Raw genomic sequence first — 16,500 nt, 5'->3', positions numbered from 1 at the left:
GCAGCAGCGCCGGCACAGCCGCCGGTGAGCCCCGCCGGAGGCAGAAGCCCCCACGCCCGCGGGCTCCGAGCGCCGGCATGGCGGGAGGAGCGGGCTGGCAGCCGGGCGGGCAGCCGCCCCCCGCACCGAGGGCGCACGGAGACGCGCACCCCCGCTTCACCCACCGAACTTCACGGGCGTCCTGACGTCCACGGCGGCCTTGCTGTCCACGCCGTCCGCGACGATCGCCATCTGCTCCAGCGCCTCGTCGTACTCCACCCGGACGCGGTCCTGCTGCCGGCCGCGGGGCCGGGGGCTGCCGCCGGCGCCGCTGACGGCCACCAGCACGCGGTCCGCGCCCGGGTAGCGCTCCGGGTCCAGCGGGCGGACGCTCACCTGGCAGGGCAGCCGCACCCGCAGCCGCCCCCGCGGACTGACCGCCAGCGCCCACTCCTGAAGGGGCTCACGGCCGCCGGCCTCGGCGGAGCCGCTGCAGCCACGGCGGGGGACGGGCGGCCGCCACCACCCGCCCGCCGCCCGCACCGCCAGAGGCCCCCAGCGCGGGGGCAGAGCCCTCATGCCGCCCGGCGGGGCCCCAGGCCCCGGGAGCCGCGGCAGAAGCCCCCTGAAGCGAGGCGAGGCGAGGGAGGAGCCGCTCCCGGCGGCGGACGGCCGTTACCTCCCGCCCCGCCCAGGCCACGTGACGCGGCTGCACGCGGACAGAGGCACCGGGGCGGTGGGTAAACAGGCGGTGGCCGCTGGCGCGCGCCCCGGCGACGACAGGCGCCAGCCCCGCCCACTTGCCGAAGAGTCTGCCGGGAGCCGTAGTTCGCCAGCGCGCGGAGGGAACTACCGCCGCCGGGAAAGGGACAGCCCCGGCCGCGCTCATCGGCCTATCAGCGAAGGGGAAAGGCAGAGCCTTTCCGCGCTCTGCTTCTATTGGGCAGCGGGGCGGAACGCTAGAGCCAATCAGGAGCGAGGGTGAGGGCCGAGGGCGAGGTAGGCCGAAGGCGGCGAGCCGGGTCGCCATAGGAACGCGGGACGCCGCTCGGCGCGGTGCGGCGCGGTGGGGCGGGGCCGCACAGGTAGGACCCTGCGGCGGGCCCGGCGCCGGCGGCTGCGTGGGCTGCAGGGACTTGCGGCGGCCGGGGTCGGGGTAGGCAAAACCGCGGCTCCAGCGTAGAGGTGGGAGGCGAGTCCAGCAGCGCCTCGGTCCGGTTTGAGGAGTCCCGGGTGGGCCAGGGCCCACCCTCCCCGCCCGCGTTCCTGGGTGCCGGGAGTCTCCCCCCCGCTCCGCGGGGCCCAGGAACAAAGTACCTCAGGGCGTGAGGGCCCTTTCCGTGGTCGCCTTGGGCTGATCGTGGTGCAGCCAAGCGTTAGTTTCCAATGGAAGGGCCGTCCTGGCTGGGTCTCGGCCTGCGAAGCTCCTGATGCAGCAACCTCCGCAGCCACAGGGTTTAACTCGCAAGGGGGAGGTAGGGAAAAAGAGAGGAATGGGAAGGGGGAAATGGCAGGGCTTTGGGTGGCAGCCTTGGCTTTGTGACACTTAAGCCTACAGTGCTTGTGGTGTAGCAGGCTGGAGTGGAGAGACTGCATGTGGACTGCAGGCTGGAGCAATGGGCTAACACCAACTGTAGAAGCTTCAATAAGGCCAAATGCCGGGTGCTGCACTTTGGCCACAACAACCCCCAGCAGCGCTACAGGCTTGGGGAGGAGTGGCTGGAGAGCTGCCAGTCAGAGAGGGACCTGGGGGTGTTGATTGACAGCCAGCTGAACATGAGCCAGCAGTGTGCCCAGGTGGCCAAGAAGGCCAACGGCATCCTGGCTTGTATCAGAAATAGCGTGGCCAGCAGGGACAGGGAAGGGATCTTACCCCTGTACTCAGCACTGGTGAGGCCGCACCTCGATGACTGTGTTCAGTTTTGGGCCCCTCACTACAAAAAGGACATTGAATTATTCGAGCGTGTCCAGAGAAGGGCAACGAAGCTGGTGTAGGGTCTGGAGCACATGTCGTACGAGGAGCGGCTGAGGGAACTGGGGTTGTTTAGTCTGGAGGAGGCTGAGGGGAGACCTCATCGCCCTCTACAACTACCTGAAAGGAGGTTGCAGAGAGCTGGGGATGAGCCTCTTTAACCAAGTAACAAGCGATAGAACAAGAGGTAATGGCCTCAAGTTGTGCCAGGGAAGGTTTAGACTAGATTTTAGGAAGCATTTCTTTACAGAACGGGTTGTTAGGCGTTGGAATGGGCTGCCCAGGGAGGTGGTGGAGTCCCCATCCCTGGAGGTGTTTAAGAGTCGGATTGACATAATGCTGAGGGATAGGGTGTAGTTGGGAACTGTCAGTGCTAGGTTAACGGTTGGACTGGATGATCTTCAAGGTCTTTTCCAACCTGTGATTCTGTGAAATGTCCTCAGTCAGAGGATGAAGAAGCAGTTTGGCAGATGTGCTGGAAAAACAGTTTTTTCAAAAGTGGTATTGCGGAGCTCCGGAATTGGGCTCTGTCGAGAGAGCTTGGTTAACATCTTATTTACTGTGACTGCTTTTTAGCAGTTAACATACAGCCTAGCAGTTCTAAAGCCAGTCCAATAAACATTTTCCTGAGTTCTGTACAATTATGTCATGAGACAATTGTCCTTACAGAGTTTACAAACAAGTGGGGAACTACTGAATTCAACTTAAAAGACTTCTATGGGCTTCATAGACAACATTATCATTGTATAATAATTTAAAAAAATTAGGTGGGGGATGTGGGCATAGATGATGTAAAGTCAGAGGCTGCATTCTTGTCAGAGATACAGTTTACTGCCAGTAAGGAGAGTGAAACATGCATAGAAAGGTGCATTGTTTTAGCTACATTGCAACACAAGAAATAATGAAATCTGAGGCTGTTACATTACTGATTTGCTGCCTTTCACGCTCCATGTGTTGTTTTTCTTCTTTTCCAAAAATAACTGTGCAAGCCATGCAATATGCTGTTTGGTCATCAAGCTCTTTTCATCTCACTTCCATTTTTATCACTGTCTGGCATTGATTATTTAGGAATCTGAAATGAGAACTGAGTGTCCAAGAGGAAAGAAGATGGTGCTAGCTTTTTGGTCCATCTGTAATTCTCACTGTGGAAAGTTGATTAAAGATTCATATTCATCAGTCAAGCCCTTCAAGTTAAATTATTTCATTGGTTTACATTATTCAATCTCAAAAATCATTAAATGAAACACAAAAAGGGCTAGCCTGCCATATGATAGTTTAGTATAGAAAAAAAAAATTCTAGAAAGACAAAAATGTATCAAGAAATATCTTCAGACATGATGGGAGATAGAAGGGGTTTTTTTTCAAGTCTTCAGAAATAGTTGATTTTGGGAAAAAATACTACAAAAGTCTTACTCTTGAGACCAAACACAAAATTTAAACGTTTTATAATTTGTCAGGGAAACAGTTACAGACCTGAAAGAAGTGTGGTGCAATGTGCTATAATTCCGCTAGATGACAGCCAATTCAACAAATAACTCTATTAACCGACTCGTCAAAAACCCGGGTCTTTGGTTGGGTGGGGTTTATGGCTGCCACCCCTTTCTCCCTGAAGTCCGTGTTGCTGTTCCTTATCATCGTCTCCTACCTCCTCTTAAAAGTTAGTGCCGCTGTCCCACTGCCCCCCTTTCCTCCTAGTATCTTGGTATTTGATGCTCCTCATGTAGGCAGAGGTTTATCAGTTTGGGCTCCATCCTATGCTATGAATCATCTTTAATATTGTCAAGTTTTGCATAATTGAGAACTTTATTCAAGAAACCATTGAAAGATGCTTTAGCCTCAGCTATGTATATATTTCACTGTTTCATGTTGGGGTTTTTTATTAGATACAGTTTAAGCATACTTACATAGCTAAAAATACTGAAGAAAAGAGATAAAAAGTAATTGCTAGGAAGAAGTTCTTCTTTCTCCATACATATGAAACTTCATGTTTTTAGTGCTTTATCTTGACTGAATTCCAGCCAATCCCATATCAGCTGGCATGGCATGTAGCAGAGTCCAACAGTAAAATCAGATTTATTTACATCTTTAATATTCTGACTCGTCACTTGCAGGAAAAGAAAGCTATATCAAATATATAAATGAAGATTTAATTGGAGCTCCAATTTCAAGATGCCCGTGTGATTCCTTAATGGATTACAATACCTATTAACCATTTTGCCAGATACTTACTTATAGTGTTGAAAGTCAAAGAATATTCTGTATTTCATGCAAAAGATAACAAAAACTAGACATTGTAAGTGTTACAGAATAGATTTTAAAGCCAAAACATTGTTAGAGGCACTTTTAGGCTAAGGTAAGTGAGAGAGAGATTTCAAGGGAAGAGGAATTAAATAAAAAGGATATACAGGAGAGGCTATAGAAGGAATAAATTTTTCTAACTTTTATATTTGGAATTAATCACAGAATAAGGTCAGACTGCTTCAGATACCCACAGTGTATAAACTTAGTCTGGCTGGGCAGGATTAAGTTCACCCATTTGCTATAATTGTAATGAAGAAATAATGTGACCTCACTACTCAGGAAAACGGGGCCACCCTGCAGGAGTGTTCTTGCTGGTGTTACGCTCATGCTGAGGCTCCTACCTGCAGGTGCAAGAACACTTCAAGTTAACATCCAGCGTTTGGGCAAGGTTCACCACACACAGGGCTAGCTACTTATTAACATTCCTCCATATCATAAGGCTTAAGAATTTTGTAGTCAGGATATTCTTCATCAAGTTTATTAAAAATTCTGCTGTGTTTCTATTACGAAACATTTGTATTACGCTGTTTTAGTGCCTTTATTTGTATTTTGTAATTTGTATTTTTTCAGTGATGTGTTTCTGAACTGCTTCCATGAGCCTTCTTAGTTTTCAAGGCATGTCTAGGTTTCAGTGGGTAGGCAAAGCATGTTTTGTTTGTTTTCCCCTCAGTATTTTGGTGTGTGCGTAGTGATGGTAACCATTTCTTTTCACGGATGGCAGAGAGAGAGTCTCCAAAGCACACAATGGTTCGGATTTCAGAGATTTTTTGTCACACTACCAGAAATTTTCTGAGGAAATTTAAGTTCCTCATGGAAACCACATGAAGAGGGAAGTGGCAAACCTTACAATTCAAATTTTCCCTATCTTAGCCATACCGAATTAGAACTCCAGCAGATAAAGTCTGTGTGTGGTTCAGGGAGATTCCATCCCAAATAGCAGAGACTTGAAAACAAAGGGAAACAATGAAACTTATAACAGAAATTGTTAAGCAGTTTAGGTATGCGGTGTGCTCTCAATTCCCCAAAGTAGTTATCTATGGAGCTGTACGGTCTAATCAAACAATCCATTCTCAATTACATACATACTGTAATCCCCTATTTTACATGATATAATTTTAATTTTAATGATCATTTAATGTTGGCATAGCTTTGTCATTTAAAGATACATCCCTTCATGCCGAAGCACAGGCTCTACCCGATTAAAACAGAAGGTCTGCTGTTTACAAGACTGCAAGTTTTAACTTTAGGAAAGAAGCATTAGGAAATAAAATTTTAGAGGATGGAAAGAAGATCACTGTGCAATTGAATAAATCCATGGTACTCCTATGTTATTAATATTATCTGTAGGTCTTATCTCTTCCCTTCTCCTTGAAGAGGATATGGTAGAACTGGAAAAGTTTGGAGAAGGATGACAAGGACAGTGGAAGGCAGAGAAGGGCTTTCATGCCAGTGACAGTAGGTGGATTGACTTCTTCAACCTAGAAAAAGGATTATCAAATGAAGATACAATGTTAAAAAAACCTAGTGGCACAGAAAGGTGGTGATTATTCAGTAACTCATCCAGTAAAAAACCTAGGTGGCATCAAGGAGGCAGATTCAAAACAAACAAAAAGCACTGGTTACTCAGGTCATGCAGAGGTAAGATGAAAATCTCCATTCCCCTGGATTTTGCAGATACTGAAAGTTTTGTATGAGTTCAAGGGGAGAGGAGATGGGTTCAGCAAAGCATCACCACACTGTGACTAGTGGACCTGCTGGAGCAAGTCCAGAGAACAGGCTGGATCGATGGGCTGAGGCCAGTCATATGAGGTTCAACAAGGCTCAGTGCTGGGTCCTGCACTCGGGTCACAACAACCCCAGGCAACACTACAGGCTTGGGGAAGAGTGGCTGGAAAGCTGTCTGGTGGAAAAGGACCTGGGGGTGCTAGTCGACAGTGGCTGAATATGAGCCAGCAGTGTGCCCAGGGGAGACCTTACTGCTCTCTGCAACTACCTGAAAGGAGGTTGTAGAGAGGTGAGTGTTGGTCTCTTCTCCCAAGTAGCAAGCAATAGGACAAGAGGAAATGGCCTCAAGTTGTGCCAGGGGAGGTTTAGATTGGATATTAGGAAAAATTTCTTCACCAAAAAGGTTGTCAAGCACTGGAACAGGCTGCCCAGGGAAGTGGTTGATTCACCATCCCTGGAGGTATTTAAAAGATGTGTAGATGTGGTGCTTAGGGACATGGTTTAGTGGTGGACTTGGCAGTGCTACATTAATGGTTGGACTTGATGATCTTAAAGGTCTTTTCCAACATAAATGATTCTATGATTGATTTTATAAATGCAAGGGATTATGATAAAGTTTAAAGGGGTTCATCAGTATATGTTAATGAAGTCGACCACTTGAAGTGTAGTTCCCTCAACAGAGATTTTTATAATTTTTGTGTCTTCTTAATTAGTGTAGTTGATGTATCTTCATAAATGGAGCTACATCTCTTCACGTTCAAAATTAAATTTTACTACTTTTTTCATCTGTCACTCTGGAAGGTCAGTGCAGCTAATCCTATCTCGATTCTGCACTGATTTATGTATATGTATGAACGTTGATGTTTGCTAGAGTGATACTGAAGTAAAGATGCTGGCATTAGTCTTGGGAATCTGTGTTCAAACTGTTATTATTATTTCTGTCCTAAAGCTGTTTCACAAGACTGTTCTCAGCCTAATTTGACCCGGATTCCAAAACAGGCTTGTAATTCCGTTTTTCTGCAATTCTGTGTGTTGGAGTAAGGCTGTGATATTATTTGCAGTTCTACAGTTTGAAAACATCCATATTTCTTGAACTATTCTGTAAATTTAGAAATCATGCCACCCTTCATTTCTGTTTGAATTAGACTGTTTATTTATCAGATACTGCAAAAATACCATTTTTCCACTTTGCTTGTTGAACTTTATACAGCCAATTTTGTATAAACTGAATTTTAAATTTAATTATGTAGTAGGTAATTGAAGGATGCTGAACTTATTTTAATGTCCCGTAGTCAGACTTATCTTTTGTTACAGTCTGTCCCCATCCCTCTTAAAAAGAGTGGGGAGTATTGCTTATCACACTAGCTAAGGCTATGTAATTGTTGCCCTTTGTCTCAGCTGTCTATAGTTGTGTCTTAACATAATGTTATAAACTTTTCAGATTCAGAAGATACTTTTTGTTCTCTGCCTGCTCAGCAAATTGGAGTCTTGAAGAGGACTCTCTTGTACAACCATACTGTGAGGAAGTGTATTTTTTGACTGACATCAACTGTATGGTTCACATACTAGTATCAACAAAAATGCCTACACCAATAAAGCTCTCAGGTTTTGGCATTGTTTCTGCCACTGTGCTTTTCCCTCTAAATTCTTCCTGTATGTTTAGAGGAAGAAATAAAGCAGCAGCCATAAACATGAAATGCATATGCTAAAATATTCAGTGGTTCTTTAGAGATGAAAAATTGCTGTCTATTTATAAATGTGTATACTTGTTTATGTACAGTATTTCAGAGTTTATTTCTTGGCCTCTATGATGTTTACAGTTGTTTCACAATGTTTTGACTCCTCCAGGAGGGATCATGAAATTGCTTTTTTTTCCGTAAGCAAATACAGCCGCTGAAATCTCTCTAAAAGTCAAAATGTTCCTGAAGGAATTCCAAGCAACACTGAAGAAAGTCATAAACTTGCCAGTTTAAGTTTCACCACCCTTATAGATAAGTGATTTTTCAAAAGGTGCATACACACAACACAACATTTTTATATCCATTTTCCCACCACAATTATAAAAAGAAATGTTACTTTTTCTTAACTGTCAGCTTTCTGGCTTTGGAATGCAAAATTGCTCTGGTTGGTTCATTGGAGAATCTGGTATATAGTATTGAAATATTCTCAAAATTTCTTTTAGATTTTATTACAGTTTTAATTTTGATTGCCCTTAATTTATTAATTGCCCTTAATTTAAAAAGCTCTTTTTTAAAAGAGAAGGGTCTCCAATATGTTATGTGAAAGGCTGAATGATGTCAAGGCTGACTCATTTGAGGTGGGTTCTGCATCTTTGGAAGCTGATAGGGGTTTTATGGTTTTGTCCCATAGCAGATTACAATGTTCTCTGCATAATAGTTATTTTGCATGATAATTAATCTAGAAAGGCCTGCTGGTGTCAGGTGAACACTTAAAGAGGTTGGCACTCTTTCTCCAAAAATTTTGAACTAATATACTGTGGTACTGATTTGTCCATTCATTTCATCTACAGCCAGCTTCAGTGAACTTGTGAAGGAATTCTTGAATTCCTCCATGTATGCTCCGTCTCCACCTTCCACTGTGCTTCGCTCTGCAAATACTCCATGGCTCCCCTATCTCTCTGTCATGGCAAGATTTCTGGGTGCTTCAAAAGTCCTTCTTCCCCTCTCTTCCCTCTGTAAGATGCTTATTGCCTCTCTTTAGTCATCCTATCTCTCTTATATCTTTCTCCTGAAATGTTTGTGTCTTGCTTCATGCTGCCTTCATGCAAAAGATCAATATTTCAAAACTCTTTGAATATACAAAACTCTCAAGATACTCTTGTGCCAGAAGATATTTTTGGCAGCTGTTAATTGGCATTTGATATAATGACAAGTAGCAAGCTGATGGATATTGCTGTCTTATCAGGGTACCAGGAGCATTGTATCCCCTTGTATTCAACCTCCCGTTTCCCTCTTCCATCTTGGCATTTTCACACACCTCAGACAGTTCTGATGATTGAAGCTTGGGAACATAATTCTTAAGTGCTGGACTGAGATGGTAAACACAAAGTGAAGTTACATGAAGCTATAGTAACTTGATGACATTAGGTCTCATCTTGCTAAGAAGTAATTAATAAATGTCCTTGATCTAGCTGTTCCTAATGCAAGAATCTTAGATTTCTGTTCCTAAATGAGAGCTATGAAAGTGGGATTTTCTCAAATATAATTGTAGGAAAGTTATCTTTTCCAACAACCCTACTTGTTCCATCTTTCTTTTATTTCTCTCTTTATTAAAAAAAAGTGTTACCTAATTTGAAAAAGAGCTTTCTTTAGAATAAAGCTTACACCAAGCTATGATTATAAAATTTGGATTTTAGCTTCTTTTAAAGCTCCGTCTTTTGGGGAAGAAAAAAGGGATTCCCACACTGTACAGGAATCAAAATACAGCTTGTATTCTGTGAGTTTTATTATTACTCTTGAATTAGTTCACTTGGATATTTTTCAGGGTTGTATTATTTTAGCAGAGGTCACAGATACTAAAAATGTAACCTGGTACATAACTGAAATGTTAGTACTACATAGGAGCTCTGACATGAGGAGATCTCAGGAGATCTACATATTTATCTTGCACAGTCATATATATCCCTGGATCTAATTAACTGTATTTTGGTATTTTTGTTACTTCCTAGAACTTCAAACGATGAGTCAGGCTGGTGAAGAAAGTTCCAGTTCCAGTGACACAGAATTGGAAATCGAGAAGGAGCAACCTAATCGTGCTCTAGCTCCAACAGTTTATCACCGAGATGAGGGATCCACTGATGTGACAGCAAGTCCTGCATTTCAGTGTTTAGATGAGGTACCACGTACCCCAGCTTTCTCTGACTATAACAGTGCATATTGTATCCAAATCAATTAATCTGAAATGTATATTTTGTTGTTAGTAATTGAAGGTTATTACCATAAGCTATCTGTAGCTTCCCTATTTCTTCTCTGATTTTTTTTCTAAGTGGTAAGAATATTCCGTGAAGCAGAAACATACATGGGGCGTATTCTTGTTGGGGATAGTGTGCTTAAGAGATAACCATGTTATTGTTTTCAATGATCATGACCTTAAGGGTAGTAGAGAGGTCTTGTTCCTGTAGTATTCTAATTATAGAGATAGTTGCATCGTGATTTTTAGAAAGGCTTAATTGTTGCAGGAAAAATCCAAGGTAAATGGCTCCTGAGGCACTAATAACTGATGATGATAGAAGAAACCTTTTGGAACTCAGTTTCTTTTGCAGAATTTTTTGTGTTAAGGAAACTTTTCGAATACTAGAAGTATTTTAGAATTTAAGATATCAAACACATATCAAATGGAATTCTTAAAAATGTAATGCCAGAAGAGACATTAAGAGATCATCTAATGCAAAATTTACACTGAAGTAGATTCTCTGCAGATATTTGTCTCATTTGTTCTTTAAAACTTTAAGTGATGGAGATAGCTCTTTCAGTATCCTTTTCCAACACCATCATTGCTATAGTTTTAAAAAAAGAAGCTTTTCCTAAATCCCAGTTTAAATTTCCTTTGGAGTGAATAATGTAGCTTTCTTCTTGCCTTACCCACAGTGACAATGGGGAGCAATCCATTTCTGCCCTGTTTATAAAAAAAATGTACATCTCTCATATTATAAGCAGGCTTTGTTCATACTTCACATTTTTCTTAAAGTTCTTAAGTTGCTTTACCTTGGGCTCTTTCCAGCTTGGATCTATCAGATTGGTTTGTCAGCCCAGCTCTCTGTCTCTGCCTTGGACCTAATGTCAGTAGAAAGGAAGGGGCAAGAATTTGTAGTGAAGAGAAAAATAGTACTGCCCCTTTCCTATCTTGCTATTAGATCATACTGAACATAGCATGAAGCTGCACAGCCAATCTCTCTCTAATCTCTTGTACATTCAGCAGGGAGATTTTCCCTTTCAGTCCAGTGCCAGTATATGGTGAGTCCAGAGCTTCCAGTATTGTTGTAGCACAAAACCCCTTTCTTCTCAGTTCAAGCCAGCTGCAAAAGTCCAGGACAGCTCAACTCTCAAAGAGATTTGACCTCTCACCTAACAGAAATCCTTCTGTCTACTGAAACTATGGAAACTGCACTTCGGGGAGTACTTTATTTTCAGCTACTCCTGTACGTTTTCTATAGATTTTCAGTTGTGGTAGAATTTTTGGTATGTCAACAAGAGGCATATGTCTAGTACAGTATCTTTACCCCCCACCCTTTACCCAAATAAAATAAAACTAAATGGTATAACATTCTAAAACATATTTTACATTTCTGCTTTGTTTTTCTTATTTTTAATCATGGTGAAAACTTGTTTTTCTGGACTTATTCTAGGAAACGATCAGATCATTTGGCTCATTTTTTTTTTCTCAAAGAATCTTTCCAATGAGTTTATTCCGCATGTCAAATTTAAGGCCAACTTGTTTAACTCTGATAACATTGTAAACCATTAATGGGAAATACAGGGTAACCTTAGTATTAGAATTTGTTCCCAACTCAGGAAAAAAAAAAAGTGCAGTGGAAAACTGAAGTAAGCAATTTGCATAAGATTTCATAAATGAGGTCTTTCGGTCATTTTGTCAATTTTTAAAAGGGAACTATGACTCATTTATTCTTACCATAATTTTTAACAGTTCGTACTTGTGCTTTACAGGCTGATTTGGCTTTTCATCACTTATTCACATTTCTTCTCTTCCACTGACGTGTTTGTTTTCCTTTGTTGAACTTTATACATAATTCAGAGATAAATATATGACTTTGGTCACCACAGAGGTTGTTGCATTGACACTGGCTTCACCTTCTTGGAATAGCTTTCAGAAGTTTTCCACAGAAGTGGAACTGTATCATATTATCTCTGGTTTACTGGCTAGTCATTTATGCCTGCATAGCAGCAAATACTTGTCAGAAGGGACACCTTTTGATATTATTAGATTTATTTGAGAACAGACATATCCTTTCTAGCAGTAAACCTTCCAGTCAGGCCAGTCTCTTTTCTCATGTAAACAGCAGATAGCCAAAGATACAAATAGCAAGAAGTCACACATGCACACTATTTCTCTTTCATTTTTAATAACACATAGGAACATTGTTTAGCTTTGTGGGTTAGGTAAAAATATTAAAAACTGGACAGAGGTTTGAACAAAAGCCACTCAGTCCATCATGACTTGCTTCTTTTCACCACGTGTTTTTATTTATTACCAAGTTGACATCAATCTAACTCGGTACTTCCACTGCTGTTGGTTAGACGACTGACATTCACAAAATGAACTTTCCACTTTTTTAGCCTTTGTTGTTATGTCCTTGAAATAAAGACCTTTACTCTAACATTTCTAATTTAATTTCGTGACTTGTGAATCTTTTTTCGTATCCTGTTTTCTTGTACTGCATGCCGTTAGAAATAAATCAATCTGCATCATGTTAATAACTTCCATGGAAAACTACATAGTCTAGTACCTGTATGATGAAATAAATATATTACTTGGATAACTGTTACATTAATATGCAATAAATTATGCTGTTTTCATTTTAAATGTAGTGCATTATAGACCGTGTATATGTACTTTGATTCTTAAAAGGCAGCAAAAATGTATTTAATGACATGTACAATGTCTAAATTTCAAGAGCTATTAATTTTACAAAATGAATATTTGACTAGCAGCTAGCTTCAGCAAAATGGTCTGAATTTATACTCATCTTTTGCATGCAAATTTATGATTTTTTTTGCAACAGGTAGTAAGAATACATTTTACCTCTCCCTTTATCCTTATATTATCCTTGTTACAACACTACTATTACTGCTAAAGCCGCACAGGACATATTAAAATTTCCATTTGAATATAAAAACCAACAGAACATGACATGAAATTGGATTCAGTGCTCAAAATGACAAGATTAAACAGAATGGAAACAAAAAAGACCAATTAACAAATGGCTTCCTGCCCAGTTTCATAATTTTTGTCCCCATAAATTTGCCCATCCCTGCTCTGTATAGTAACATTTTTTTCCTATGGACACTCAACTTGTTCTTTCCTTTCCTCCACCTGATCCAGGCTTTCCTGTTTTAATGGGAACATATACAAATAAAACATCAGTTGTCATAATGATGCTGTTAATGTTTAGTTTGTAATCTATTATAGACTTCAAATCCTTTCCTGTTGCTTAATTTTTGTTTTGTTACCCACATCACAATTAATCCCAGACACAAAAAAGACCCCTACTCTATACATCTTTCCAATTTGATAGTGAATCATTGACAGCTACGCTCCAGAAACAGTTTTCCATCCACTTTATCTTTGCAAAATTTTGATGATTTAATAAAGTTGATTAATTGCTCACAAAGCCTACTGGTTCGTGTTTTTGATTCAAGAGACTATCCAAAAACTAGTATTCTTCAGGTTCTTTCAGGTAGAAGGAGAATCAGTCATGGAGCCTAGTATCTTTGAATGCTGTTCAGTTAATTCTATTTATTTATAAATTAGGCATGAGCTCTTCTTTTTCTGGAAAAAAAAAAGGAGACATCAAATGGTGGGAGGGTAACTTCTCCCAGTTTGAGGTCTTTTTCAGTTAGTATTTTATTAGCAGTTCTTATTAGGCTTTACTCAGGATTGATGTCTCTGAGCTTTTCTATGCTCTGTTTTTTCTTTCTCTTCCTTTTGTTGGTATTGGTTCTTCAGTTAGAAAGATAGTTGTTAGTTCACTCAAATGTATACATCTATTTTTAAAACATTGCTAGAAAAAGGATCCTGCAGCATTTGTTTTGTATGTCTTTGTAGTGGACTCTATGATGGAGCTATTCATTCCCTACAATAGTGTACTTGTGAATGAAAAGTGCTTTACTATTTACCAGATTCAGCCAGCGGATACCTTGTTTGGAAGGTACCCCAATAATCTCTTTCTGCTAATAAACATCATCCATTTATGTACTAAATTGATACCTGCAGAAGAATAAACTCCTTTGTGAGATTTTTCTGATTGGTCTAATGTTGCACTCTGTATCCTATAAAGATAAAATGGACTGTGCTCCCTATCTGATACCAGCACCAAATCTTTACTTTGCACTGCTTTTTCTTGATGGCAATCGTCACTATCATGCTATGTTTCTTTTTGCTGGTGTCCAAGAATCCTGTTGCCACCATCCGTCAGGAAGCAGAAAGAACCTTTCATGAATATTTTTCATGAGTATTTTGAAACTTTGAGTCCTTCTGAGATTAATGAATGTCTTACCCCTGACTATCGAAAGTGGTTGAAATGCTAATAAAGATGTTAACTGAAATCCTGGTTCTACTGGAAACAGAGCAAATCTCCATGTTTACCAAAAAATGAACAGTATAGTGACAGTGACTTCTCAAGCAAATTTTGCTTCAGCTGATCTGGTGTTGACTCAGGTGGATTTGCTTGCTGTGAGAGCTTTAAAGTCATGGAATGATGCGTGCGTTCAGTGTTTGAATGTGGTTCAAGGAGGGAAAGGTACTTTTCATTTTTCTCTTTTTTCTCATCTGTGCTGCAGGAAAGAAGAGAAAGCTGCATAAAGGTTGGCTACAGCTTTCAAATATAAATACTAAGAATCAGTATTTCATACATTTCTTCAGTGGCATTCTGATGTCTAACAATGCCACTCTAGAAAATACAGCCTTTTCCAATTTCTTTTGCTAACAAGCTGTTTTTTAATTCTCTCCTAATTTAGGTTAAAAGGTAGGTGTAAATAACTTCTCTTTAAAAAAAAAAAAAAGTCAATACATCTTTAAATTAAAACTTTTCCTAGAAAAGTTAGCTTGGTAGTCTAAGATAGAAAATAATTTTTTTTAATATAACCACCAATTTAATTTCTGTTCACCTACTGTAGTGTGCTTTCTACTCTTATAAAGTATGATCATCAGTATATTTTTGCATGGTAACCATAGCAGTGGATAAAATGTAAAGCAGTGGGTAAGATGTAAAAATCTTAGCTGTTGAATGCAAACAACATTTCAGACTTAAGCTGATGCTGGCACACTCCACATTACATGCTTCAAAGGCTCCTGGCACAACAAAAAAGCTGTATAAATATGTTGGCACAGACAGCAAAGACAGATGTTGCCTCCACCTCCACCCATAGGAATCTGACTGCTAATTAAATAAACCTTTTTTAACTTTGTTGATATGGTCACTTGGGAAGTCAGCTAGGGATGATAATGTGTCTGTAAGCTAGAGTCTGGGTTTTTTTGCAACAGCTTTCAGCAAGCAAGCAATAGTTTGCATAGCGAACGTTAAAACGATCGGTTGTTGCAAAAGGTAAGTTGCTTGTCCCAATTGGTGGTAACTCCTATAAAAAGCTGTAGCAGAGTGGGGTGAATTTACAGATGCTTTTAAAGAGCAGACCCAGTGTAATATGCTCCTTCAACTGAGAGATTCTTTTTACCGCTTGAAGTGACGTTGTGAGGAAACAAGGCCAGTAAGCTGTTGCATGTGTTCATATTATCACAAAGCAGGTGGTATTTCTGTACATTTCTGAAAAGCACGTTTGAAAGCATTTGTGATGTGTTGTTTCTTCTATGCTGCTATAAAGTCAAGTGCAGATTTCATGCCACACAGAGGAAACACAGCTCCCTAAAGCTGTAAGACTAGAAGGAATAACCTGTAGCTGCAGCGTCTTCTTGTGTTTTGGCCTTTTGTCAACAATTTTTGAGACTTGCGAGACTTAAAAAGACAAACATATTGCTGTCTTATGTTCCAAAGCTTTCTCTCTCTTCCCCTTTTCTCATCCAAAGTATGTATCGGAGATCTGATACTGCAAAACAGGGTGATCTTGTACTAAAATTGTGAGTCTGCCTGGCCTTGGCTTATGATATTTATGTCAGCACACTGCATGGTGAGGAAGATACAGTTCACCAAACGTACATTCGATAAAAATGTCCAGTGGTGGAGAATCATCTGTTACACAGATTAGGTTACTTTAAATGTTAAAAAGGTGATTTCTGGTTTCCTTATTCAAAAAACCAGTGTCCAAATACCCCTTAATGAACAGAGCCTTAAAGATCTGCATGAGAAAGGATCCTTATCTTTGTGTTTAGCATCTAGACTTTGAGCTGCAGAGGTAAGGAGAGGGGCTTTTATATTCTGTCAGAAGAAAGAAGTGAGAATTTGTTTCTCAAAGTGGATCCTACTTCTCCATAAAAATCATTGACTCCATGTAATTGCTTAAAAATAAGTGTGTAAAGCATACTTTTTATTTTCGACTGTATAATTCTAAATGTTGGCATACTATTTCAGTAGAAGTGTAATATTAATTAGACTTACAGTTTGTCTTGATTCTATGAACATAATTAGGTTATTGGGGATACATTTTCCAGTTATTATTTTCCAAATGGATTCTTTTTTTACTGAGATCAGAAAAACTGATGAACAAGGACGTAAAAATATTGATTCATATCCTGTTCTCATGACATGTGTGAGGGTCGGTTTTGACACATCATCTTAACACATTGTTTTCTGGATTTGGTTACCATTGAGGGTG

The 16,500-nt window shown here is 40.8% G+C and overlaps 2 protein-coding genes across 2 annotated transcripts in view; one reads left to right on the top strand and one right to left on the bottom strand.

The window, feature by feature from the left end:
• FAM185A (family with sequence similarity 185 member A) overlaps nucleotides 1–748 on the bottom strand; it is a 46,844-nt gene extending 46,096 nt beyond the window's left edge. The window contains exon 1 of the mRNA XM_074869911.1: nucleotides 165–748. Within this exon, the coding sequence (XP_074726012.1) occupies nucleotides 165–558 (394 nt within the window). The 5' untranslated portion in view covers nucleotides 559–748. The remainder of the gene's footprint in view (nucleotides 1–164) is intronic.
• Nucleotides 749–996: 248 nt separating this feature from the next.
• CCDC146 (coiled-coil domain containing 146) overlaps nucleotides 997–16,500 on the top strand; it is a 79,099-nt gene continuing 63,595 nt past the window's right edge. Inside the window, exons 1-2 of the mRNA XM_074869896.1 lie at nucleotides 997–1,064; nucleotides 9,666–9,832. Of these exons, the coding sequence (XP_074725997.1) occupies nucleotides 9,677–9,832 (156 nt within the window). The 5' untranslated portion in view covers nucleotides 997–1,064; nucleotides 9,666–9,676. The remainder of the gene's footprint in view (nucleotides 1,065–9,665; nucleotides 9,833–16,500) is intronic.

This window comes from Strix uralensis, chromosome 5 (genome assembly GCF_047716275.1).
Source record: "Strix uralensis isolate ZFMK-TIS-50842 chromosome 5, bStrUra1, whole genome shotgun sequence".
Taxonomy (NCBI): Eukaryota; Metazoa; Chordata; class Aves; order Strigiformes; family Strigidae; genus Strix; species Strix uralensis.
Note: the sequence above shows the minus strand (reverse complement) of the source record. Positions and strands in the feature narration are given on the sequence as shown.